Source organism: Pongo pygmaeus, chromosome 15 (assembly GCF_028885625.2).
Source record: "Pongo pygmaeus isolate AG05252 chromosome 15, NHGRI_mPonPyg2-v2.0_pri, whole genome shotgun sequence".
NCBI classification, from domain to species: domain Eukaryota; kingdom Metazoa; phylum Chordata; class Mammalia; order Primates; family Hominidae; genus Pongo; species Pongo pygmaeus.
The window spans coordinates 90511616-90538450 of NC_072388.2; the positions used below are offsets into that span (position 1 = coordinate 90511616).

General features: G+C 40.2%; 1 protein-coding gene across 5 annotated transcripts in view; it reads right to left on the reverse strand.

Moving 5' to 3' along the window:
* PPP4R3A (protein phosphatase 4 regulatory subunit 3A) overlaps positions 1-26835 on the reverse strand; it is a 53178-nt gene that overhangs the window by 17853 nt on the left and 8490 nt on the right. For all 5 annotated transcript variants that reach the window (XM_063652018.1, XM_063652017.1, XM_054448691.2 and 2 more), the window contains 5 exons: positions 14616-14671; positions 9522-9620; positions 5468-6085; positions 809-886; positions 309-425 (listed from right to left, as the gene is read on the reverse strand). In XM_063652018.1, coding sequence (XP_063508088.1) covers positions 309-425; positions 809-886; positions 5468-6085; positions 9522-9620; positions 14616-14671 — 968 coding nt within the window. The remainder of the gene's footprint in view (positions 1-308; positions 426-808; positions 887-5467; positions 6086-9521; positions 9621-14615; positions 14672-26835) is intronic.

Sequence of the window (26835 nt, forward strand, 5' to 3'; positions counted from 1 at the left end):
ATAAAACTCTTATTGTATGGATAAAATTATACTTTCTAAATCATTTATTTGTTTGCCTATTTTAACATTTCAGCTAATAAGCTGCAAAGCTGACAAATTATCATTAAATTATAGAAAATTCCTTTAACTGCATTCTTTCACTACTGTGTGAAAACTGTCTAGTATTGGAATTTTACAGCTTCTTTAACTTAATGAACTACACAGCTAATATTAAATATTGGCTATAATAGAATATTAGCATGTAGCATTAAAAATATTAATTTTGGCATTAAAAATGGTAATTTAAAATGAGGAGACACAAAACTTACAAGGATGACTTCTAAAGCTGGTAATATGCCCATGTTTGACAAAGTCTTGAAAAAAGCATCTCTGTTTTGAGGCTGTAGCGTTTGGGAAAACGCACAAAATTCTTTTAAAAAGTTAACCTGAAATTAGAAAAAAGGATAAGCGATATAAAAAGTTTTACTTATTTATTTATTTATTGAGACGGAATCTTGCTCTTGTCACCGACGCTGGAGTGCAATGGCACGATCTTGGCTCACTGCAACCTCCACCTCCCGAGTTCAAGCGATTCTCCTGCCTCAGCCTTCTGAGTAGCTAGGATTACAGGTGCCCGCCACCATGCTTGGCTAATTTTTGTACTTTTTAGTAGAGACGGGGTTTCACCACGCTCGCCAGGCTGGTCTCAAACTCCTGACCTTGTGATCCACCCACCTCAGCTTCCCAAAGTGCTGGGATTACAGGCATGAGCCACCAAGCCCGGCCAGTTGTTTTATTTTTATGCTTTTCATAGTATCTAATTTCTTACCAATTCCTGTCTTTTTTCCTCATCTGTTGCTTCATCTGTTAGTTGTGCAAACAAATCTGTCAGAAATTTTTCATCTTCCTGTGAAACAAAGGACAAATGCAATTATGTTAATGCTAAGATTGTCCTAAAATATAATTTCAGGATGCTTTAATATAAACAGCAATAACTAAAAAAAGGAAAGGTGGTATTGGCAATGCTGTCTTTTTTTTTTTTTTTTAACAGAAGGACAAACCACACTATTAAAGTATAAAATTTTGTCAAGGCTCTATTTTCTAAGCCTATATAATAAAGGCCAGGTAGTAAATATTTTGAGCTTTGCAGCCCATGTGATCTCTACTACGAGTACTCAACCCTGCTCCAGTAGTATGAAAGTAGTCACAGACAACTGGAAATGAATGGATATGGCTGTATTTCAATAAAATATTACTTACAAAAATAGCAGGATCAACACTTGCTGACCCCTCACTTCCATAGGTTTTATAACCTTAACTTTTAAAAGGTAGGTTCTACAACCTCTCAAATGAGAATGAAAATGAAGACAAAGCTACTTTAGTGTTTTAAAGATACAGAGAATGACTCAATTATTTAAAAAGCAAAATTTAGAACTTTTTGTTTTACTTCCTCATTTTATAATTCAGACTTGGATTTTAAAATTTACCCAAGCCCAATTAAGGTGGCAGAGCCTTCATGATTGCCCGGTCAATGTTTCTCATCGCTATTTTTTCATCAAGATCTTGGCTTTTGTTTTGTTTTGCTTTTTGAGACAGAGTCTTGCTCCGTCACCCAGGTAGAGCACAGTGGTGCCATCTCGGCTCACTGCAACCTCTGCCTCCCAGGTTTAAGCAATTCTCCTGTCTCAGTCTCCTTAGCAGCTGGGACTACAGGCACACACCACTACGCCCAGCTAATTTTTGTATTTGTAGCAGAGATGGGGTTTTGTCATGTTGGCCAGTCTGGTCTTGAACTCCTGGCCTCAAGCAATCCACTGGCCTGGGCCTCCTGAAGTGCTGGGATTACAGACATGAACCACCATGCTCGACCAAGATTTTAATTACATACTACCTCAGCTAGTGGAAGTAGATTCAATACCACTCCAGCCCTAGACATGCTTCACTCTAAATACATATACACATGGATGTGTATACAAGCTCCCAACTAGATTACTAGCTCCACATTCACTGTTGTGAGTGCTCCAGAAAAATCTTCTGTGGCACTAAGTTAGTTTGGTTATTCCCACCTTTACTTTTTCTAAAATGAACAAATAGGTTATACCTCATTAATATGATCTTGACCATATTTGTTACCCAAATGGCATCCAATTTCAAGACACATCCCCAAAACACTATATTCTACCAAATGGGTATCAAATGGTTAAAAAAGACATTCTCTGAACTGCTGCAGTTGGGGTACAGAAATAGAGAAAATAAGAATGTTTATGGTACTACAAAGGAAGCAGTCAATGTTAAGAGGGTGTGATATTTATTTTGTGTGCATGGGGCTATACAAAGTGGGCAGGAACCTGCATTAAACTGTACCTCAATCATTTCTTGCCAAAACATTTGTAAAATGCTACAGCCTTCACAGCAGCACTTTGAAGTGTCCAGCATTAAGAGAAACAGACGTATTGGCAGCCAGTATTTTACACAGCATATTGCAGGGAAGCAAAGATTTAACAACTTGAAATTATTCATACTTAATGAATAAAACTGGCATTTTACAGGTATGAAGACCAAGAAAACACAGAACTGACAAATCCCCACATAACAAAAACAGAACCATACAGAGCTAAAGAAAAGGATCAGGAGAACTCAGTATTTTAGTTCATAATTTTCCTTTTTTGCCTATCACTGGCTAATACTTTAGAAATACAAAATTTTCTAAACAGTAACAGACATGATTAAACATACTGCTTTATGTGTAATGTGTGCTACCAAGCAGCTCTTACTACATTTATTGTCTTCCTTTCTATACTTAACAAATTCAGGTTTCAAATAAATTTTACTTATACATCTGAGGTAGTCTTAAAAGATCTTCCAAGTCATATTACACTTATCTGCAGTGGTGCGACCTTGGCTCAATGCAAACTCTGCCTCCCAGGTGCAAATGATTCTCCTGTCTCAGCCTCTGGAGTAACTGGGATTACAGGCATGTGCCTCTGCATCCTGGATTCAAGCGATTCTCCTGCCTCATTCTCCTGAGCAGCTGGGATTAAAGGTGTCTGCCACCACGCCTGGCTAATTTTTGTATTTTTAGTAGAGACGAGGTTTTGCCTCGAGACGAGGCTGGTCTTGAACTCCCAACCTCAAGTGATCCACCCACCTCAGTCTTCCAAAGATCTATTATTCTTACAATATCATAGGCATCAAAGAATAAAAAACAACGTGTGTGTGTGTGTGTGTGTACGGGTGCAAGTAACAATTCTTTCTTTGTACTACACAAACTTATTTTTTTGTTGTTGAGATAGGGTCTCACTCTGTTGCCCAGGCTTGAGTGCGGTGGCATGATCATTGCTCACTGCAGACTCGAACTCCTGGGCTCAAGCGATTCTCCCAACTCAGCCTCCCACATGGCTGGAATTATAGGTATGCATCACCATATCTGGCTAATTAAAAAAAAAAAAAAAAAAAAATCTTTTTTGAGATGGAATTTCACTCCTGTTGCCCAGGCTAGAGTGCAATGGCACGATCTCAGCTCACTGCAACCTCCGCCTCCCAGATTCAAATGATTCTCCTGCCTCAGCCTCCCGAGTCTGGGATTACAGGTGCCCACCATCACGTCTAGCTAATTGTTGTATTTTTAGTAGAGATGGGGTTTTGCTATGTTGGCCAGGCTGGTCTTGAATTCTTGACCTCAGGTGATCCACCCACCTTGGCCTCCCAAAGTGCTGGGATTAAGGCGTGAGCTACCGCATCCAGCCCCAGGCTAGTCTTCAACTTCTGGGTTCAATCAATCCTCCTGCCTTGGCTTCCCAAAGTGGTGGGATTACAGGTATAAGCCACTAGGCCCAGCCTATGTAAACTTCTATTTCAGTTAGAATAGACCAATTCACACACTGGGATGACACAGTAAGAGCTTTTCTAACTTTGAGGGTGTTACAAACGCAAATTATTGTCTAGCTCTCAGAGACTTTGACTCTGTTTTGTGCAGAATTCATGATACTACACCCTAGGGGATTGTGACGCAAACACCCTAAAACACCAGATCAGAGAGATTGGGCATACTATAAGAAAAAAAATCTACATTTTAATAAGCAATTATCAGTAGATACTTAAAAAATTCCCATGAATATTACATCATATTAAACATTCTTTACATGCCTGACCTCGGTTAATTTTCAGACAACTTTACAGGGTAGGCATTAATGTCACCATCCTTCAGATGGGGAAACTGAAGCTTTAAGAAGTTAAGGCTGCCCAACTCACATAGCTACTGAGAGTTATTAAGTGACAGACGGAGCTGAAACTCAAATTCACATGGGTTTAACTCATCCACAGGCACACCCCTTAGCAAAACGTGGCTTTTGGTAGGGATACATGCAGTTATAATTTGCCTCCTCTGCTACATTCCCTAGACCCTGAAACTGGACTTTTACTGTATCATTATCTGGGAATTTTACAAATTCGTTTTAAATTTTATTTTTTTAGGTAGAGACAGGCCACAGCGCCTGGCCCACAATTCTCATTAGAATTTATATTCTGTATTTAGTGACATTTCTCTTGGCTTTGTGCTTCACTCTTTCCTCTTCCAATCTGTTCTTTTCTATGCATAATTCATACAGTAATAACCCCAACGTTCAGCATTCAACCATTTCATTAATATTATCCTCCTACAGTTAAGTATGGTGGCTCACAACTGTAATCCCAACACTTTGCGAGGCTAAGGTGGGAGAATTGCTTGAAGCCAGGGGTTTGAGACCAGCCTGGGCAACAAAGTGAGATCCATTCTTTACAAAAAAATTTTTAAAAGGTGCATATGGTGGCATGCATCTGTAGTCTTAGCTAATTGGAAGGCTGAGGTGGGAGGATGGCTCAAGCCCAGGAGTTCAAGGTTGCAATAAGCTATGCCTGTGCCACTGCACTCCTGCCTGGGCAACAGAGCAAGACCCCAACTTAAAAAAAAAATCAGGCTGGGCCCAGTGGCTTACACCTGTATGTAATCCCAGCATTTTGGGAGGCCAGGGCAGGCAGATTGCTTGAGCTCAGAAGTTTGAGGCCAGCCTGGGCAGTACGACAAACTCCATCTCTACAAAAAATACAAAAATTGCCTGGGGGGGGGGGGGGGGGTGCACACCTGTGGTCCCAGCTACTCAGGAGGCTGAGGTGGGAGGATTGTTTCAGCCAGGGAAGCGGAGGTGGAGGTTGCAGTTGCTGAGACTGCATTATTGCCCAAAAGCCTGGGTGACAGAGCAAGACCCTGTATCCAAAAAATCATCCCCTCATACCATTTCTTCAAACTACATTTGTCACACTTACGTCTCCTACCCCAGATAGAGTAACTTTCTGGTCTCGTATTATGATTGTATATTATAATCTCTTAAAATATCTCACAATACTTAACTTTATACATTAACAAAATTAAAACTCAATGTATGTATTTAAAAGGAGCAAATTGTTTTTGCTGCATCTCTTGAAGTATGAAAAAAGGAATGATCTAACTCACCTGCAACATGCCAACAATCTCTACCTTATTGAAAAAGATAAAAGAGTGAAGTGTTGATAACATGTTTTCTTCAAAGACCGAAGGAGTTGGTAGAACCATATCTTGTATATACTGAACTCTGTATGTCTGATGAATTTTTTGTTTCAGCTCAGGATCTGATATGGGAATCACTTCTTTAAACTTGGCTGTTTTTGTTAGAAATTCCCTGTGTTTTCGTGGTTGTGATAAAGCAGGATCATATTCTAAACATCCAATGACGTCCATTATACATTCTTCAGAGAACATAACTTCAAAAAGAGCAGTTCGGTTCAAGAGAAAGATGCCTTTGATAATTTCATACAAGTGGTGCAGTCCTTCAATATTTTCCAAATCTTCACACACATGAAAAAGCTCCAGGAGCTTTTTAATATAACCCTCATTTTCTAGTGCCAGTGCAAGTTTTTCACGACGAAGAGGTGAAGGTAAAGATGATGCCACAAGTTCTGCAACTTCTTCAAGGCGACTTAATTCACAAGATGGCAATTCTAAGCCTGGTGATGACATATCATCAAAACGCTCCTCTTCAGATTCATCCACAAGGTCCTGAGTGATGTCCACGGAAGGGTCCTTTCCTTGAACCTATGAAAAAAAATTTAATTGCTGACAAAATATATAACAGCTGACCAGCAAACCTAAATGCTACTCTAAGATGCATACTAGAAATGTTGTAAGAAACCTATATGATGATTTTCAAGACAAAACTGCCTACTTTTCTACATTACATTTCTCCAAATAACGTATACTTTCAATTTTAAGGAAGTTAGTCAAAGTTCAAAAACAGAATGAGCTTCCTTATAAAGTATGAGGTCTGCTGGCAAGAACAACTTTCTAGGACAGGCTAAACTAAGTGAGACTGTTACGAAACAGCCCTCTGCAGACCCACAACATAGAAGCCTGATGCTAAAACAGCCACTAACATCTCATATCCCTGGCCCTCTTTTCCAGCAGACCAAGGCAAGTCTCAGAAACAGTCCTAGGACTGTGCTAAAGGATAGCTGCCACCACCAAACTCTTCAATATTTAACTCTGAGGTGAAGATCAAATAAACACCAAATATCATAATGTTATGATCACAGAAAATATATATAATTATAAGCAAAAAGGAAAATATTTAACATCAATTGATTGTAGAAACCAAGGGCCAAAGAGCGTGAACAAACTGGCTTTGGACCAAAGTGAGTCACTGATTTGCTATAACTGACAGCCCAAAAACAGGATTTAAAAAACACTAGGCAGAATACAAGTGTACCTACATAAAAATGAAGCCACATATAAAGTAAATACAACCTGTATGTAGTAGAGTTATCCCCAGAAAAGGTCTGCTGAAGGTTAAGTAACCAACCACGAAAATATTTTCCTTTCTACACACCCTAACCTGTAGCCTTCATGATCCCTCTAGGAGCCTGAAAATCTGTCATAAAACCCAATTTTATGCCACTGGAGGGGCTCTCATTATAAAAAGGTAACTTACATTGACTACATTTTAAAGTAAGGCATTTTTTTTGGTAACAAAAGGTCAATGATAAACTTTGAAATGAAACAAATTTTGTTATCTTGGCCCTAGAATTTAGGACAGTGACCACTAAAGCAAGTAGAAGGCCAAGTAGAATGGTAAAGGGATGAAAAAAATTAGACCTTATATGAAAAAGCCAAGAAGCTTAAATTGCTTAGCGTAATGAACAGATGCACTGATAGATACTAGAAAAGATGATGACCTGGAATACTCTTCTTGTAAAGTGTTGCAAGGTGATATGGTCTTGACCTCAACCAAGTGGACAGCAGCACTGAAAGGAGGCAAGTCACATTCATGGCTTGTACCTGCATGGTCTCACACTGGCTCTGAATTTGTTAATTATGTAAGCTCTCATTATAGTTTTAAGTTCCTAACACCCAAACTATGACTTTACCCACAGAAAAATGTTAGATTTTGATTAGCAAACCAAATGAAAAGAGAGGAGTGCCCTTATTATATTAAGAATGCCATCTTTTTGAGTTGAGCAAATTGGTGAACATGGTTCAAGAAACAGAAAAACATTTAATATCTCAGAGAGCAAAATGTAACGACTTTCTTGGATCTAGAAAATGATTGAGAAGTTCAGACAGAACCCATAAAAAGAGTGACTGAGAAATGACACCTTGAACATAAACTATGTGAAAGTTGAAAGGGAATATTAGAAAAGAATATTAAAGCAGCTAGTGATAAAATTATTAAGATGATGGAAAACTTTATGACATTAAAGACCAAACAAAGGTAAAGATCCGACAATATTAAAGGAGAGCCAGGCATGACAATGACAGAGTGAGTTCAGGTTTGAGTTACACAGTGGCATAAAGGAAGACTGTATCCAGAGTGGAACTGTTTGATTCAGAAAGATGAAAGAGAGGAGAAAAAGATTTGTCTGAATAACAGATGGTATTAACATAGCCTGAACTCATTGATGTCACCTCTCTCTCTTTGGGATAACTCTACAAGACAAAATCTAGAGAAATATGCTATAAATATAATTGTTGGACAGAAAGCAAAGAAAAACTAAAAAGATGGATGGTATTCAGATATAAATGTTAGTCCTTTTATGTTTCAGAGAAGGAAAGGGACAGCTTAACAGACAGGTTAATTTATGAAAAGCACAGCTAAGTAGAATATATACTTCAAATAAATTCCATTAAGTTAAGGAAAAACGGTGCTAAGGACACTATATCTTCTATAAATGCTATGGCTGTCAAACTTTAGGGTGCATCAGAATCACCAAAAGCAGGCGGCGACAAACTGCAGCCAGATTTGGTCTGCCACCTGTTTTTGTAAATAAAAGTTTTACTAGAAGACAGCCCCTCCATTCATTTATGTGCTGTCTATGACTACTTCCGAACAGAATAGCAGAGTTGAGCTAGCTGTGACAGAGACTACATGGCCTGCAAAGCCTTAAATATTTACCATCTTGTTTTTTTACAGAGAAAAGTCTGGCCTATAGGGCTTGTGAAAACAGAATTCCTAAGAAAGGATTTTAAAAAACAATTATTGGACCCTACTTGTAGTTTTTGATCCAGTAGGTCCGGGGTCGGTGGGAGGGGTGCTAGTCTCAGAATTTGCATTTCTATCAGTTCCCAGGTCATGCTTGTGCTGCTGGTTTGAGGGCCACATTCAAAGGAATTAAGGAATCTGGTGAAGATTATTCTCTAGATAAAGTAAACATGGAGATGGAAAAACCTTCTCTACAAAGAAATGGCCTAAGAAGTGTATAACAAGAGCCAACAGCATTAGCTACTAGAGCACATACAAATGCAAATTCACAAAAGATTGTGATTATGTCACTAGGGAAAGTCCAGAATAAATTAAGAACATTCGAGCCTAGAGGCACCATAAGGCTGAACAGTCAGTCAACAGCCATACTGCTCACGACAAGTACACGGGTGGGTTTTCTTTCAAGAGCCACAAGAAGTTATGAACAAAGAGTGATGTAATCAGACTTGCATTTTTAAAAAGATCACCTAATCACTCTAGCTAAAATGTTGATTTAGGAAGATCAGTCAAGATAAAACCAATAAACCAGGCAAGAAATGATGGTGGCTTGGAAAAATACAAAAGTAAAAATGAAGATAAGCCAATGGATCTAGATTTATTATCGAGGGACTGAATGGATAAAAGCAATGATGGAAGGATAAACATGATCCACAAGTTTCTGATTTCAGCAACTGGATGGCACTTAGGAGGAGATGGGACAGATGTATGTGAGAAGATTATGTTTGGTTTTGGAGTACTAAATTTGAGATGCTAGTGAACACGAAAGGAGAAAGTTTCAAAAGGCAGGTGGATATAAAACACTAGAGTTCAGCAAAGGTATGAGCTAGGGAGTTTAGTGTCAATAAATTATACCTTCCTTTAAATCAAGTTCAAAGACAGCAGTGAATTTAAAAGATCAATTTGAAATTTATTTAAACTCTTGGGCATTAGTTGAAAGCATGGCAAAAAACTAAACACTTAAAGAAAGCATGTTGATTTTTTTATTTAAAATATTACCTGACATATTTTCTCCCAAATTTCATCACATCCAGCTTTTTCTTGAAAGCTAAGGGCCAAGTCATAATTTTCTGCTTCAGACCACACAATCAGAGTGTCCTTTGGAGACATAAAAGGAGTCTGAGTGATTAACATACACTATCACAAACAAAAATGAACAAACAAAAGGAAATAAAACTGTGCTCATTTTTACTTTTTGCAACACTAATACTGGCAATTATCAATGTCTTTCTTTTTCAAAACAATGACTTTTTACACTTCACTTTCCCCAATCTATAAAATAAAAATAATGTTTCCTTAAGGACAACTTAAACCAATATATGAAATATATTCTTTTCATGCATTGCAAAAGATAAAAACAAAACATTATACCAATTATACCAATGCTATCCGAAAAAACTGACTTACATTTTATGCTGTCATTAAAATGTCCAAAGAGGAAATCTAAGCATAAAATAGCTAGGGCATGTTAGGACGATAGGGTTAATAAAACTCCTTCTCTCTTCCCTCTATTGTCAGCAGGTATTTTTCACCAGGGGCTTCTGAGGTCCATGAAGCCCTTGAAATCATTGGCTAAATTTGTAGTACGTGAGCATTTACCTATACATAGGTTTGTTGTTGTTTTTTTTTTAAAAAACTTAGCAAAGTGCTATGGTTCAAGAAGCAGCAAACTCCTAGCACCTACCACCCTTTCATTCCTATTCAGAACTTCTTAGCTTTATTTTTTGTAGAGATGGGGGTCTTGTCATGTTGCCTAGGCTGGTCTTGAACTCCTGGCCTCGGGCCCTCCCGCCTTGGCCTCCCAAAGCACTGGGATTACAAGTATGAGCCACAGTGCCTGGCCATCTAGACAGAACTTTAATGAAAATTTAATGAACAGTTCAACAGTTTTTATTAAGATGTAATCTCAGCAAGACACTGCACATACAATACTGAGACCATTTTATATTCCTCATAGTACCAAGAGCATATATTCTACAATATGCATGGTATAATAAAAATATTTGGCTGGGTGTGGTGGCTCATGCCTGTAATCCTAGTACTTTGGGAGGCTGAGGTGGGTGGAGGTCAGAAGTTTGAGGCCAGCCTGGCTAACACGGTGAAACCCCATCTCTACTAAAAATACAAAAATTAGCCGGGCATGTGCCTGTAATCCCAGCCACTCGGGAGACTGAGGCAGGAGAATTGCTTGAACCCAGGAGGCGGAGGTTGCAGTGAGCTGAGACTGTGCCACTGCACTCCAGCCTGGGCAACAGAAACAAAACTCTGTCTCCAAAAAAAAAAAAAAAAAATAGAGTCAAAATATTTATAAGGCCTAATATATCCTTTTGGCAGGGTGCGGTGGCTCACGCCTCTAATCACAGCACTTTGGGAGGCCAAGGCAGGCGGATCACCTGAGGTCAGGAGTTCAAGACCAGCCTGGCCAACATGGTAAAGCCCCGTCTCTACTAAAAATACAAAAAACTTTTAGCCAGGCATGATGGCGGATGCCTGCAATCCCAGCTACACGGGAGGCTGACGTGGGAGTCACTTGAACCCAGGAGGCAGAGGTTGCAGTGAGCCGAGATCGTGCCACTGCACTCCAGCCTGGGTGACAGAGTGAGAGTCTGTCTCAAAAAAAAAAAAAAAAAAAAAAAATCCTTTCAAATCTTACTGGCAATAAATAAATATACATACTGTTTGATAGCAATCAACCATTTCAAAAAAGGACCCTCTCATTGAGAGCAACCTACAAATCATCTCATACAAGAAATACTGAATGGTACTAAGGAGGGTTACATTTAATGGCTAACTTCAAAATCTGAAGGGCTATGTCACTCGGTGTTTTTTCAAGCTGGTACAAAAAGAATTTAGAAGAGTAAAGTTAGATGGACTTGAGTATAAAGAAAAAAATAATTCAATCTGACTAGTAAGTAACCAAAAACAGCTATGCAAAGGCCGACGACTGGGTATCCATCAGGATGATAATGGTTCCTGTATTGAGAAGGAAAGATGACTAGCTTAAGGTACCTTTAAGGACCTATGATTCTATTGCAGCAGTTTCTGATCTTTCTCACTAGCAAGGACACTTCTGTTTTTTTTGTTTGTTTGTTTTTTGAGATAGTGTCTCTATCACTCAGGCTGCGGTGTAGTGGTGCCATCATGGCTCACTGCAGCCTCTACTTTCCTGGGCTCAGGTGGTCCTTCCACCTCAGCCTCCCAAGTAGCTGGAACTACAGGCATGTGCCACCATGCCCAATGTTTGTATTTTTTGTAGAGGCGGAGTTATGCCACGTTGCCCAGGCTGGTCTCAAACTCCTGGGCTCTAAAAGTGCTAGAATTACAGGCGTGAGCCACCACTCCCAGCCAAGAACCTTCTTAATCTAACACAAATGGATTCCATGTTTAAAAATGTGTCTAAGCAAGGCACAATGGTGTATCCCTATAGTCCCAGCTAGTTAGGGGGCTGAGGAGGGAGGACTGCTTGAGGCCAGGAGTTGGAAGCTGCAGTGCACTATGATCACACCTGTGAATAACAGCCACTGTACTCCAGCCTGAGCAACATATCAAGACCCCATCTCTAAAAAAGTAAAAATGAAAAATTTATCTGCCAAACTGCATATTAACTCTGTTCAGTCATTTATATAACTGTCAATCATGAGACCAGTAGTCTCACTGGACTAAAGTGCTGCCAGCCAGAAGTAAATAAATGAGAATCTGATTTGGTTGTGCAGTATTACTAAGTCTATAATTTTTATTCAGAATTTTGGAAAACACCTCAAACTCCACTTTTTATACTATGTTAAAGGACTTCCAGATATCACAGACACCAGGCAGGCAATCTGATCCAGACTGCGTAGCAGTTCAAGCTCAAAACTATTAACATTCTAAGATCAACATGCCAAAAATTAGTAAGGTTTCATTTTTAGTTTACCTTTATAGTTCACCAGAACAGAACAAATGGTAGAAGAATTTGCAGTTAATCTATAATTCTGGCAGCCTAAATACTTTACAAGGTTATCCGCTCAGTAAATACTGAGCACTTATTATAAGGCTCCAGGTAAGACAAAATTAAAGTTACGTTATTTTCCCTCAAGATAGCATGGAATGAAAATACTAAGAAATTTAGGAGGTAAAGAGGCCACAGTATAAATTCTAATACCACCATCTATGTGGCAGGTAATGCTTAGGAAGTGAGGTAACCTCTCTGAGCCTCAGTTTCCCCATCATTAGGATGGGAAAGATATATACTGTTATGAAAACTAGTCATAATACAGATACCACTTTTTTTTTTTTTTTTTTTGAGATGGAGTCTCGCTCTGTCGCCCAGGCTGGAGTGCAGTGGCGCAATCTCGGCTCACCGCAAGCTCCACCTCCCAGGTTCACGCCATTCTCCTGCCTCAACCTCCTGAATAGCTGGGACTACAGGTGCCTGCCACCATGCCCAGCTTATTTTTTGTATATTTAGTAGAGACGGGGTTTCACCGTGTTAGGATGGTCTCGATCTCCTGACCTCATGATCTGCCCGCCTCGGCCTCCCAAAGTGCTGGGATTACAGGCGTGAGCCACCGCGCCTGGCTGGTACTACTTCTTAGTGATGAAAACAAAGTTGGGAAAAAATAACAATCATCTTGGGAGTGAAGGGAACAACCTGCCCAAATTAGATGGCTCCTAAAATTCTGATAAATACGATTATCAGCCCAATAAAGGCTACTAGGATAAGTGTAAAGCCAATAACACATTCTGCTATAATGTATATTCAGAATCACTTGGAGGCTGATGCTTAAGTCAGGGTATAGCCAGACATATGCTCTTAATTACCCATTTGACAAATCTAGCAAGTTTATAAAATTTTAGAAACTGCTCTTCTGTGTTCCTTGAAGATTCCAAATATTACAGCAACTTTTCTCCAAATTATCTTGCTTATCACCCAAAAACCTATAGACTGAGACACATGAATCTGTTCATTCATTCTCAAAACAGTTTCCATCTTTCCTTTTTCTTAAGATGTGCTTTTACTCTTCAGCTGAATACAACTTCAAAACATGAATTTAATGTATTTAAGTATGGAAGACCAAAGCCAAATACTCCAGGCTCTAGATTTTTCCATTAAACTTAAGTTTTCTTAAGAACATTAAATGCAATACAGTATTATATCAGACTATCAAACTATCAAGAAAATATACTGTATGAATGTTTGGTGGATAAATAAATCACGACTAAATATATTTAGGAGTTGACACCAGCATTCCTAACCACTATTTGTGTGGTCAAACAAGTCACGACCTTTACGCATCACCTAATGGGAAAAATAAAAACAATACTAACTTCCTTCTAGTATTTTAAAGATCAATGATGAAGCAAAGAACTTTATGAACAAGCTGGTAATCTTCTTTCTTCTCAATTAACTATTTTGTATCTGCATCTTCCGGGCAATGAGGGAACTGATCTTGACTTCACTGGCTATATAGAGCACTCATCTTGTGTGTCTGTGTGGGTGTACGTGAAGCACACGTGCGTGTGTACTGAATGAATACCATTTAATAACAGCACTAGCTGATACTAAGTGAAAGATTTACTTTCTGATATTTCTTTGCATATTAGAAAGGTTTAAGAAAGTGTATTTTGAGTACACTGTACTGTGAAGTACAGTTATCTTCAAAACTGTAGTATCATAATAAGACCCTATTCAGGAATCTGTAAAAGAAATCGGATTCATATGACAGATTCCTATCTACACAGTACTGCTGTAGAGGGAGATATTAATGTTCCTTCTGCACTATCATCCACAACAGGAATTTTCACCATTTAACTGTGTTAGTAGCAGCTTATCACATCAATGGTCACCTTTTTTTTTAGGTAAAAACAAGGAAATTTTAGGGCTCAGTTGCTATAATAGGTGGAACACAAACTCCATTTTAACTTCTGGCAAGCTTTTTAAATTTAAAATTATTGTGTTAAACACTATAGGAATTGGCAGAAATCCTATTTTAGAATTTCACTGGCAAACTGTTGTAATCTGTTCTAAATTTTTCACTATAAGCAATCAGATAATAAACTTTCATTTATTCAAAAGGAAAATACGCATGATAAAACACATCTTCAAAATTTTACCTGTTGTTTCTGGTATGCGGTGTTAGGATTTATTTTGGACTCTAAAAGTAGAGAACCTAGGAAACAGAAAAAGACATTCCATTATGTTACTGTAAAACAGCAAAATTATATTCCCTTACGTACATACATATTTCCTTAAAAAAAATTTTTTTTTTATGAGACAGGGCCTCTCTCTGTCGCCCAGACTGGAGTGCAGTGGTGCGATCCTCAGCTCACTGCAACCTCCGCCTCCCAGGCTCAAGAGATTCTCCTGCCTCAGCCTCCTGAGCAGCTGGGATTACAGGTGTGCGCCACCACACCAGGCTAATGTTTTGTATTTTTAGTAGAGACGAGGTTTCACCATGTTGGTCAGGCTGGTCTCAAACTCCTGACCTCAGGTGATCCACCAGCCTCAGCCTCCCAAGGTGCTGGCATTACACCCGTGAGCCACTGTGCCTGGCCTCAAAAAATATTTTTAAATATTTTTTCACTTTTTGTAGAGATAGAGTCTCGCTATGTTGCCCAGGCTGGTCTGCAACTCCTGGGCTCAAGTGATCCTCCCACTGCCCCCTCCTCCCAAAGTGCTGGGATTGCAGGTGCAAGCCACTGTGCCCGGCCATATTTCCTTTTCTGAACATCTGATGCAAACTCAACTTCAGTTATAGAAAAATTATTATTATTTGGGACAGAGTCTCACTCTGTCGCCAGGCTGGAGTGCAGTGGCGCGATCTCGGCTCACTGCAACCTCCGCCTCCCGAGTTCAAGCGATTCTCCTGCCTCAGCCTCCTGAGAAGCTGGGACTACAGACATGCGCCACCACGCCCAGCTAATTTTGTATTTTTAGTAGAGATGGCGTTTCACCATGTTGGCCAGGATGGTCTCAATCTCTTGACCTCGTGATCCACCAGCCTCGGCCTCCCAAAGTGCTGGGATTACAGGCGTGAGCCACCGTGCCTGGCCTAGAAAAATTATTTTTAAAACAATGTAAGTTTAATTACAGTAACTTGTAACCCAAGAAATGTTTTTCTGAGACAGAGTCTCGGCTCTGTTGCAGTTGTGCGATCTCAGCTCACTGCAACCTCCACCTTCTGGGTAGTTGGGATAGGTGCCAGCTACCATGCTTGGTGAATTTTTTTATTTTTTGTACAGATGGGGTCTCCCTTTATTGCCCAGGCTGGTCTCTGGGCTCAAACAATCTACCCGTCTTGGCCTCCCAAAGTGCTGGGACTACAGGCACAAGCCACTGCACCCAGCCAATAAATGTTTTATATACGTGCTTACTTTTAACAGGAAAGACATGATAATCTGACGAGTAAGGACTGGATAACAATAGAAATCTACTAATTTATGGACAGCAGAAGGTAATTAAACAACACAATGTGAAGTCAGATGATCTGGGTTAAAATCTCTTATATATTGTATGACTTCCCATACCCCTCTCCTCTTATCAACCGGTTCTAGTTTATACCTGCAAGTACTACCTGAAGACAAACTCTGGCCCAAAATATTTGAGAAAAAGCAGTTTTCTCTGCAACTGTCTCTCATACGGAGCTTTCATTTCTTCTATTACACTTAACAATTGCTTTACCCATTCCAAATAGTGGTTAGATGGCTAAGAGTGCTCTTAACATTTCCAAATTTAGTTTGCTTTTATATCAAAATTCATTTGTTTTATGAATGCTGTCCAATATTAATGATTTAATGACCATTCACTACTGTGTGCTCAGAACAGTACCAAGTAATACCGAACGCAGTAAATTAACCAAGTTCTGAGAACTCAATTTGTGTATGTCTTATGCACATGAACAGCTTTCCACTTCACACCAACCCTCCCAACTATGTCTAGTACAGGTGACCTAATTAATCCAAAATCTCTTTCTTATCCTTTGAGTACTTAAGGTAACTAAACATTCACCATATTATTTTTTTCTACCTGTATTCCCCACAAACCCCATGTCTTTGGGCTTTTTTTCTTTACAAAAACTGGTTTTGGCTTAGGAGGCTCAGATAAGCATTCTCACATTTTGGAGAAAATGCTGTTTTAGTCTTCTTCCTCTTTATCCAACTTTTGCCAGATTAATCAAAACACATTTTCCAGTGCCCCTTCAATTCTCTTTATGCTCAATTTTCAGGATTTTATTTTGGTTATTAAGAGCTGTGCTAGTGATAAATTCACAACATGAAAAAGCAGCAGGTGGCCAGGTGTGGTGGCTCACACCTATAACCCAGCACTTTGGGAAGCTGAGGTGGGAGGATCACCTGAGGCCAGGAGTTTGAGAACGATTTGGCCAATAAAGTAGGACCTTGCCTCTGCAAAAATAAAATAACAATAAAATAAAATAAAAATAAGAAAAAGTAGGCTGGGCGTGGTGACTCACGCCTGTAATCCCAGCATTTTGGAAGGTTGAGGTGGGCAGATCGCTTGAGGTCAGGAGTTTGAGACCAGCCTGGCCAACATGATTAAACCCCATCTGTACTAAAAATACAAAAATTAGCCGGGCATGGTTGCAGTGAGCTGAGATCGCATCACTGCAATCCAGCCTCGTCAACAGAGACTCTGCCTCAAAAAATAAATAAATAAATAAATAAATAAATAAATAAATAAATAAGCTGGATGAGGTAGGGCATGCCTATAATTCTAGCCACTCAAGAGACAAGCAGGAGGATCTCCTGAGCCCAGGATCTCAAGACTACAGTGAGCCATGACTGTGCCACTACACTCTAGACTGGGTTCTAGACTGGGTGATAAGAGATCCTGTCTCAAAAAACAAAGGAAGGTGCAGTGGCTCATGCCTGTAATCCCAGCACTTTGGGAGGCCGAGATGGGAGGATTGCTTGAGGCTAGCCTGGTCTCATATATAGGATGGTGAGACCCCATACTATATATTTGTAATATAAAATTTAAAAAAAAGTATAAAAATCTCCAACTATCTTTGTAGTCTTTCATTATTTTAATTACCAGAATAAAAATTGCATTCTATTATTCTCCACAGAAATAATAAAGTATATAAAGTACATTATGGATCAATATTACTTTTTTTTTTTTTTTTGAGACGGAGTTTCGCTCTTGTTGCCCAGGCTGGAATGCAATTGTGCGATCCTGGCTCACCACAACCTCCACCTCCTGGGTTCAAGTGACTGTCCTGCCTCAGCCTCCTGAGTAGCTGGGCATGTGCCACCATGCTTGGCTAATTTTGTATTTTTAGTAGAGACAGGGTTTCTCTATGTTGGTCAGGCTCGTCTTGAATTCCCAACCTCAGATAATCTGCCCGCCTCAGCAGGCAGGTGGGTCACTTGAGGTCAGAGGTTCAAGACCAGCCTGGCCAACATGGTGAAACTCCGTCTCTACTAAAGACACACAAAAACCTACTTTGAAATACAACTCATATTCTCAGACACAATCTATCTCCAGAAAATTACAAAAGTAAAATAGAGTGAAAGAATTGGATTACTTTATCAAATTATATTTCAGAAGATGCAAGATCTCTAATGGCATAGGACCCAACTAGGAAACGCACAAAAGTACAACCTATATAAAAGAAAAAATTGGGCATCACAATTAAAAACTTGTTTGTGCTGCAAACAATACCATCAAGTAAAAAGAAAGCCCACAGAATGAGAGAAAAGATTTGGAAAGCATATATCTGGTAAAGGACTTGTATCCGGAATATATAAAGGATTCTTACAACTCAATATTAAAATGTGGGCAATGAATTTGAATAGAAATTTATCCAAAAAGGATATACAAAAAACTAGTAAGCATATGAAAAGATGCTCAGCATTAGTCATTAGGGAAATGCAAATCAAACCCACAAATAAAGGCCAGGCACGGTGGCTCATGCCTATAATACCAGCACTTTGGGAGGCTGAGGCAGGTGGATCACTTGAGGTCAGGAGTTCGAGACCAGCCTGGCCAAAATGGTGAAACCCCATCTCTATAAAAGACACACAAAAAATTAACTGGGCATGGTTGTGCATGTCTTTAAACCCAGCTACTCAGGAGGCTGAGGCAGGAGAATCACTTTAACCTGGGATGTGGAGGTTGCAGTGAGCCAGGATTGCACCACTGCACTCCAGCCTGGACGACAGAGACTCTGTCTCAAATGAAAACAAAAACCAAAACCACAAACGAGATACCATTTAGTACCCACTAGAATGTCTACAATCAAAGACAAGACAATAACAAGTGGTGACAAGGCTGTAGAGAAACGGGAAGCTTCATACACTGCTTCTGGGAATATAAAACGAGGCATCAATTTTGGAAAAGTTTCGCAGTTCTTCAAAAACCTAAGCAGTTACCTTGCAATTTCCCTTCTCGGTATATATCCAAGAGAAATGAATACATGCCCAGACAAAAACTTGTACATTTATATTCACAGCAAGGTTATTTACAACAGCAAAAAATGAACAGATAAATTCAATGTGGCATATACTCAGCTACACAGAGTAATGAAAACCTAACACATTACAATACGTATAAACCTTGAAAACATATGAAATTAAAGAAGCCCATCACAAAATACCACACGTCCAGATAGATAAAGTTATATGTGTGTGTGTGTGTGTGTGTGTGTGTATATGTTTTTTTTTTTTTTTTAGACAGTCTCTCTGTTGCCCAGGCTGGAGTGCAGTGGCGTGATCTGAGCTCACCGCAGCCTCTGCCTCCTGGGTTCAAACAATTCTCCTGCCTCAGCCACCTGAGTAGCTGGGACTACAGGCATGTACCACCATGCCCAACTAATTTTTGTATTTTTAGTAGAGACTGGGTTTTACCATGTTGACCAGGCTGGTCTCAAACTCCTGACCTCAAGTGATATGCCTGACTCGGCCTTCCAAAGTGCTGGGATTACAGGTGTGAGCCACCGTTCCCAGTCCAGACAGGTAAATTTAGAGACAGCAAACAGATTAGTGCTTGTTTAGGGCTGGGAGGAAGTGAAAGTGGGTAGTGATTGCTAACGGGCACATGATTTTTTTCAGAGGAGACAAAATGTTCTAACATTAGATTGTGGTGATGGTTGCAAACCTGTGATTATACTAAAAAACAATGAATTGTACATTTTGAATTGGTGAATTATATAGTATGTAAATACTGTTTAAAAAAAAAAACAAAAAACAGGTGAAGTGCAGCCTGGGCAATATAGTGAGACCTTGTCTCTACAAAAAAATTTAAAAAATTAGCCAAGTGTGGCAGCGCGCGCCTGTAATCCCAGCTGCTCAGGAGGCAGAGGTGGGAGGATTGCCTAAGCCTTGGAAATGCAGGTTGTAGTGAGCCAAGATCATGCCACTGCACTCCAGCCTAGGCAACAGAGCAAAACCCAGTCTCAAAAAAACAAAACAAAACAAACACACACAAAAAGGTAAACTCTAAAGTATAAATATTCATACAATGGATACCACGAACAATGTTAATATATGAATCAAAGAGTAAACACAACAGATATTTTACAAACCTGAACAAAAGACAGCTGAGACAAAGGTATAAACCATACAATTCCATTTACACAAAGCTCACAAAGTGGCAAAATTAACCTATCATTAGGCTAGCAGTTTTCTCTGGGTAGGATAGTGACTGGGGAGGAACATGAAGTAGGCTTCCAGAGTAGTGGTTATGATGTTTTTTCAAGGGTGTGCTCGTTATTTTTTGAAAATTCATCAAATTGAATACTTATGATTTGTGTACCTTTTTGATGTATTATACTGCAATTCAAAAGTTTAAGTTTAAGAAGTCAGAAACACATAGCACAGGGGATTGAGGTTGTTATTCAAGTTGTGCTTTCAAGAAACACATGCCTGATTTTTACAGTCACTAAAACAAAAAACACGGCAGTGCAGTGGTATGACATTGTCAGCCACCTAATCCCTAATAGCAATTATTTCTCAAGTACCAGTCTCTTTTACATTTTCTCCAAAACTCTCTTAGTAGTGTTTACAGGATCAGGATAATTAGAAAGGGGGGGGAAAGGTTTGACGTACTCCCTTCCAAAGTTCTGGCTAAAACAGGACATACTAGAAGCTTCTAGTATTGGGAAATGTTTTTCTGGACCATTCAGGATATTAGAGGGAAGTATCCCCTGAAACTCTCTTTTCAGCCATATCACACAGTTTTGGTCTAGGAAGTCCAGCTCTGATCCCCAATACCATATTCCCAAAGAGATAAGTAGGCTGTAGAGGCTAGAAAGTTCAAAGTCTTTCAACTTGAGGGCTCAGTAAGACAATAAATAAAAGACACAATACTAGGTTTATTCCTAGTCTATTAGGTTTCCCTCCATCACCTAATAGGTTTTATTGAGCCAAGTTATAAACACTAAACCAATCAACTATAAAAGATCCAGTTCAGTGTTAATATCAATTAACACAATCCTTCGCCCCAACAAGTTTGTATTTTGTTGCTACAGCTACAGTATTAGGCACAGTAATTCTATCCTACTAAGGTATGGGTATGGATGGGGATATAGAGCTCAACTTTAGGAGAGGTATTTATTAAATAACATGGTAGCAGAGATGACAGGCGAGAAATGATGATCCTTAGCAGGAGACCTCAGCAACATTAAGAGGGAGGCAGAGAAGGTTCTAACTAAGAGCAAAACATGTTTCTGAAAACAGTTATGTCTAGTTGAACTCAATAACTGAAGCACACACTCAAGACAGACCCCATTCACCCCAACTCATCTGAGAAACACATCTATCCTCTCCAATGAAACAGATGCCCTCATCTCCCAAGAGGAATCATTTACACACACACACACACACACACACACACACGAGATACCTTCTCCCACACATCTGAGAAAGACATTGTCACAAAGACCAGGGATAGGAAATCCTACACTCCAAAATTCAAGAAAACTCCAATATTGAGACTTGAGAAAGAATGAGAAAGGAAACACAGAGAAAAATGAAAATCAAGAGAGTGCTAAAGCTAAGCGGAATCCATCAGTACTTCTAATTAGATCTGCCACTGTGGAATCTATCATTCCTAACAAGTTCTAATGTCTACTAATTGATATGTGCACTTGGACTTTCTCAAAAACATAAGGCGTCCTTAATACTCATTTACCAGTACCAAGACTGAAAATTGAATCATCTTCACCTACCCAACTTTTAAACACATACTATTCTTTGGGCCAACCATTCTTCTAGGAAATTACCCTATACCCTCAGATAAGTGCCAAGGTATATGGATAAAGATTTCATCAGCTGAGTCTGTAATGGCAACAAACTAAAAACAATCTATACCAGCCGTTCTCAAAATGTGATCTGGGGACACCATGGGGCCTGCAAAGTCAAAATTATTTTCAAAATGATACTACAAGGTTACATGCCTTTTCCACCATTAATTCTCTCAGTCTACACTGATACTGCCAAAGACTGAATGCAGAAGCAGATGAGAATCTTTCTGGTTTTTTAAAAATTAGGCCAGATGCTGCAATTTGTAAAAATAGGCCAGGCATGGTGGCTCACACCTGTAATCACAGCACTTCAGGAGGCCGAGGCAGGCAAATCACTTGACATCAGGAATTCGAGACTAGCCTGGCCAACATGGTGAAACCCCGTCTCTACTAAAAATATAAAAATTAGCTGGGTGTGGTGGTGCATGCCTGTAATTCCAGCTACTAGGGAGGCTGAAGCAGGAGAATTGCTTGAACCTGGGAGGCAGAGGTTGCAGTAAGCCGAGATTGTGCCACCGCACTCCAGCCTAAGCGACAGTGAGACTCTGTCTCAAAAAAAAAAAAAAAAAAGACACTCTTCTCATTAAACTCTTATTTTAGAAAAGTTATTTTTTCTTAATGATATTTTGTTAACATGCTATGTTAAAACATTATTTTTAAGTGATTTTTTTCCTAAAGTCTGTTTTAATTTCTATTATGGTAAATACTGATAAATACAATCCAAATGAACATCTGGGGAATCCTCAATTTAAGAGTATAAAGGTATCCAGCTGGGCATGGTGGCACGCGCCAATGTCCCCAGGTACTTGGGAGTCTGCTATGGGAGGGTCACTTAAGCCTGGCTAATTTTTTTGGCCGGGTGTGGTGGCTCACGCCTGTACTCCCAGCACTTTGGGAGGCTGAGGCGGGTGGATCACGAGGTCAGGAGATGGAGACCATCCTGGCTAACATGGTGAAACCCCGTCTCTACTGAAAAAAACAAAAAATTAGCCGGGCGTGGTGGTGGGCGCCTGTAGTCCCAGCCACTCGGGAGGCTGAGGCAGGAGAATTGCATGAACCTGGGAGGCAGAGCTTGCAGTGAGCCGAGATTGCGCCACTGCACTCCATCCAGCCTGGGCGACAGAGTGATACTCCGACTCAAAAAAAAAAAAAAAGAAGCCTGGCTAATTTTTGTATTTTTTTTTAGTAGAGACGGGGTTTCACCATGTTGGCCAGGATGGTCTTGATCTCTTGACCTCATGATCTGCCCGCCTTGGCCTCCCAAAGTGCTGGGATTACAGGTGTGAGCCACCACGCCCAGCTGAGACCTCTATCTCTACAAAATAAAAATAAAAATTTGCCAGGCATGGTGGTACAGGCCCATAGTTCCAGCTGCTTGGGAGGCTGGGGTAGGAGGATTGCTTGAGGCCAGGAGGTTGAGGCTGCAGTGAGCTCTGATCACACCACTGCACTCCAGCCTGGGCAACAGAGCAAGACCCTGTCTGAAAAAAACAAAATAAAATATAAAAATGAAAACAAAAGAAACAAAAAAAAGAGTCTAAAGGTATGCTGAGAAAAAAAGTTTGAGGAATGCCACACTGTGCCACCAACAAGCTACTGTGTGAATAAGTACTGTGGAATACTACACTACTTTTAAATGAGATCTGTGTATCCTGACATTAATTGATGTCCCAAATATACTGATAAAAGAGGTGTTTACAATTAGGAAATGGGAAAACAATGTCAAAAGGAGAAATGCGGCTCAGAACATCACCAAGACAACTGCAGGTAGAAACGGTCACATTCCAATAGCAAGAAAAAATATAACAAAGGCCGAGGCAGGCGGATCACAAGGTCAGGAGTTCAAGACCAGCCTGGCCAACATGGTGAAACCTCATCTCTACTAAAAATACAAAAATTAGCTAGGCATGGTAGCGCATGCCTGTAAACCCAGCTACTCGGGAAGCTGAGGCAAGAGAATCGCTTGAACCTGGGAGGCAGAGGTTGTAGTGAACCGAGATCGTACCACTGCACTCCAACCTGGGTGACAGAACGAGACTCCGTCTCAAAAAAAAAAAAAAAACAAGTTCCCTCCCTGCTTCATATCTTGGTTCTTCCTATAAAATGAAATGTGAGGCCCTTTCTTGTAGGGTGCTGCCAACCCCCACCAAAACACAACACTACACCTCTGGGGGGATTGGAGATAAAGAAGGCTGGTAGTACAGAGTGAGGTATCCTTCTAACAAAGTCTACATTACAGAGAACTCAGCAAATATTTTTAAAAGGAATGGTTTTGCATAAAAATTATAGATTTCTTGCTGAGTGCAAGTTAATACAACAAGATTTATAGTTAAGAAAAAACTAATACCTACCTCACAGGGTTGCCATAAGCATTAACTGAAATTTTTTATTCAAGTGCCTGTCCCAATATGTAGTACATAACCAGCACTCAATAATTTTTTTTTGAGAGTTTCGCTCTTGTCAGGCTGGAGTGCGGTGGCACGACCTCGGCTCACTGCAACCTCCGCCTCCCGGGTTCAAGCGATTCTCCTGACTCAGCCTCCAGAAGTAGCTGGGACTACAGGTGTGCACCACCACACCCGGCTGATTTTTGTATTTTTAATAGAGACGGGGTTTCACCATATTGGACAAGATGTTCTAGATCTCCTGACCTTATGATCTGCCCGCCTTGGCTTCCCAAAGTGCTTGGGATTACAGGCTGAGCCACCGTGCCCGGCCTCAATACTTGTTTTTTTAAGGCATCATCATACAATCATTTCACTGGTAACACTGTACTGTTGTATAGCAGGAAAACGAGTACTAATAATGACCCATAAACACCAAGCATTAATAATGACCCATAAACACATTACAAATAAGAGGTTAACCAATATATTCATTTACTGTTTAGGAAAAACATTCCAGTACACATTTAGTCAACATTCCATAAAAAAATTACTGACTTTTAAAACTTATGGTAGGCCAGGCATGGTGGCTCATTACTGTAATCCCAGCACTTTGGAAAGCTGAGGCGGGTGGATCACTGGAGGCCAAAAATTGGAGACCAGCTCAAGACCAGCCTGGGCAACATGGCAAACCCTGTCTCTACAAAAAATGCAAAAATTAGCTGGACATGGTAGTATGTGCCTGTAGTACCAACTACTTGGGAAGCTGAGGCTGGACGACTGCTTGAACCCAGAATGTTGATGCTGCAAATGAGCTATGATCACGCCACTGCGCTCCAGCCTGGGTGAAAGACCAAGACCCTGTCTCTAAAATTTAAAAGCAAAAAACCCCAAAAAACACCTTCTGGTACACAGCTTTTATTCATCTGGAAAATTCACTTGTTTAGAAGATTTAACTTCCTCTCACTGAAGAAACGAGATAGTATAGAGAATTCCTGTAATTTTTATGGTTTTATCTTCACTATCAACCAATCAGACTCAGGTAGCAGGGAAGTAATATGGGAGTGGTTGGGTTTGGGTTTAAGTAACTTTGGTCTTCACCACAGCCCTGATTTGGAATACTGAAGGATTTCAGAATGAACAGCTATACCCTTGTCACTCCTAAGCAAGCAGCTCAACCCATCAGCTTCTACAGTATATTGTCCTTATCAATCTTCAAGGCTTAAGGCAGGGACTTATGTACTATGCTTCATTAGTAGAGAGAACGCACCATCAAAAATGAGTTAATGCCAGCCTGGGCAACATAAGGTGACCCCATCTCTACAAAAATAATAGAAAAAATTAGCCAGGTATGGTGGTGTACACCTGTGGTCCCAGCTACTTGGGACACTGAGGTGAGAGGATTACCTGAGTCTGGTGGTCAAGGCTGCAGTAAGCCCTGATCACTGCACTCCAGCCCGGGCAACAGGGTGAGATCCCGCCTCAAAAAAAGAAAAGTCAATGGGGCCCAAAATCTTATATAGGTGGGAGACTGAAGTGTGCTTTTTTTTTCTTTTTTGAGACGGAATCTCACTCTATCACCCAGGCTGGAGTGCAGTGGTGGCGCGATCTCAGCTCACTGCAAGCTCTGCCTCCCAGGTTCACGCCATTCTCCTGCCTCAGCCTCCTGAGTAGCTGGGACTACAGGCTCCCGCTACCACGCCCGGCTAATTTTTTTTGTATTTTTAGTAGAGATGGGGTTTCACCGTGTTAGCAAGGATGGTCTCCATCTCCTGACCTCGTGATCTGCCCGTCTCGGCCTCCCAAAGTGCTGGGACTACAGGCGTGAGCCACGCGTCCGGCCGAGACTAAAGTATGCTTTAAACCCATAACAGACAGGTATGTGCTCCAAGTCCTTCTTTCCTGATTTTTTGGAAAAAAATGTAAATGCCTCATTACATAGTGGCATTTAAAAACTAAAATGGGCCAGGTGTGGTAGCTCACAGCTATAATCCTGGCTACTCAGGAGGGCGAGGTAGGAGCATTGCTTGAGGCCGGAAATTCAAGACTAGTCTGGGCAACACAGTAAGATCCCACGTCCCCTAAAAAAATTTAAAAATAAATCAGCTGCACATGGTGGCATGTGCCTATAGTCCCAGCTACCTGGGAGGCTAAGGTAGGAAGATCACTTGAGCCTAAGAGTTTGAGGCTGCAGTGAGCGATGATCGTGGCACTGCACTCCAGCCTGGGTGACAGCAAGACCTTGTCTCTAAATAAACAAACAAACTTTTCAAAGTGAAATACTTCCCCTTGTTCCGACACTGAGCTCTTCTTGGTAAATATACAGAATGCTTGGCATATACAAGATTCTATACTACTGACTGATCTGTTCATTTCTCTCACAGCCCTTACCCCCAAAAGCTTTTCCACCCTAAGTGTTCTGACCTCCTTTTCTAATTATAGTAGGGGTAGAGGCAGACCCACCTACAACGAACATGGAGTTCTATCAAGAGGCAGAAACAGCACAGAATCCCAGTTTTACCATTCGCTAGCAGTGCTGCCTTGAACAAAAACATTTCTCCATGTATCATTTTCTTCATGCCTCAAGTAACAGTGAGAATTTAACCTGTTTAACTCTGTAAGATATGAGTCACAGAACAGATAAAACTATTTTGAAATGTAAAAAATACTTTATAAAATTAAAGGTAA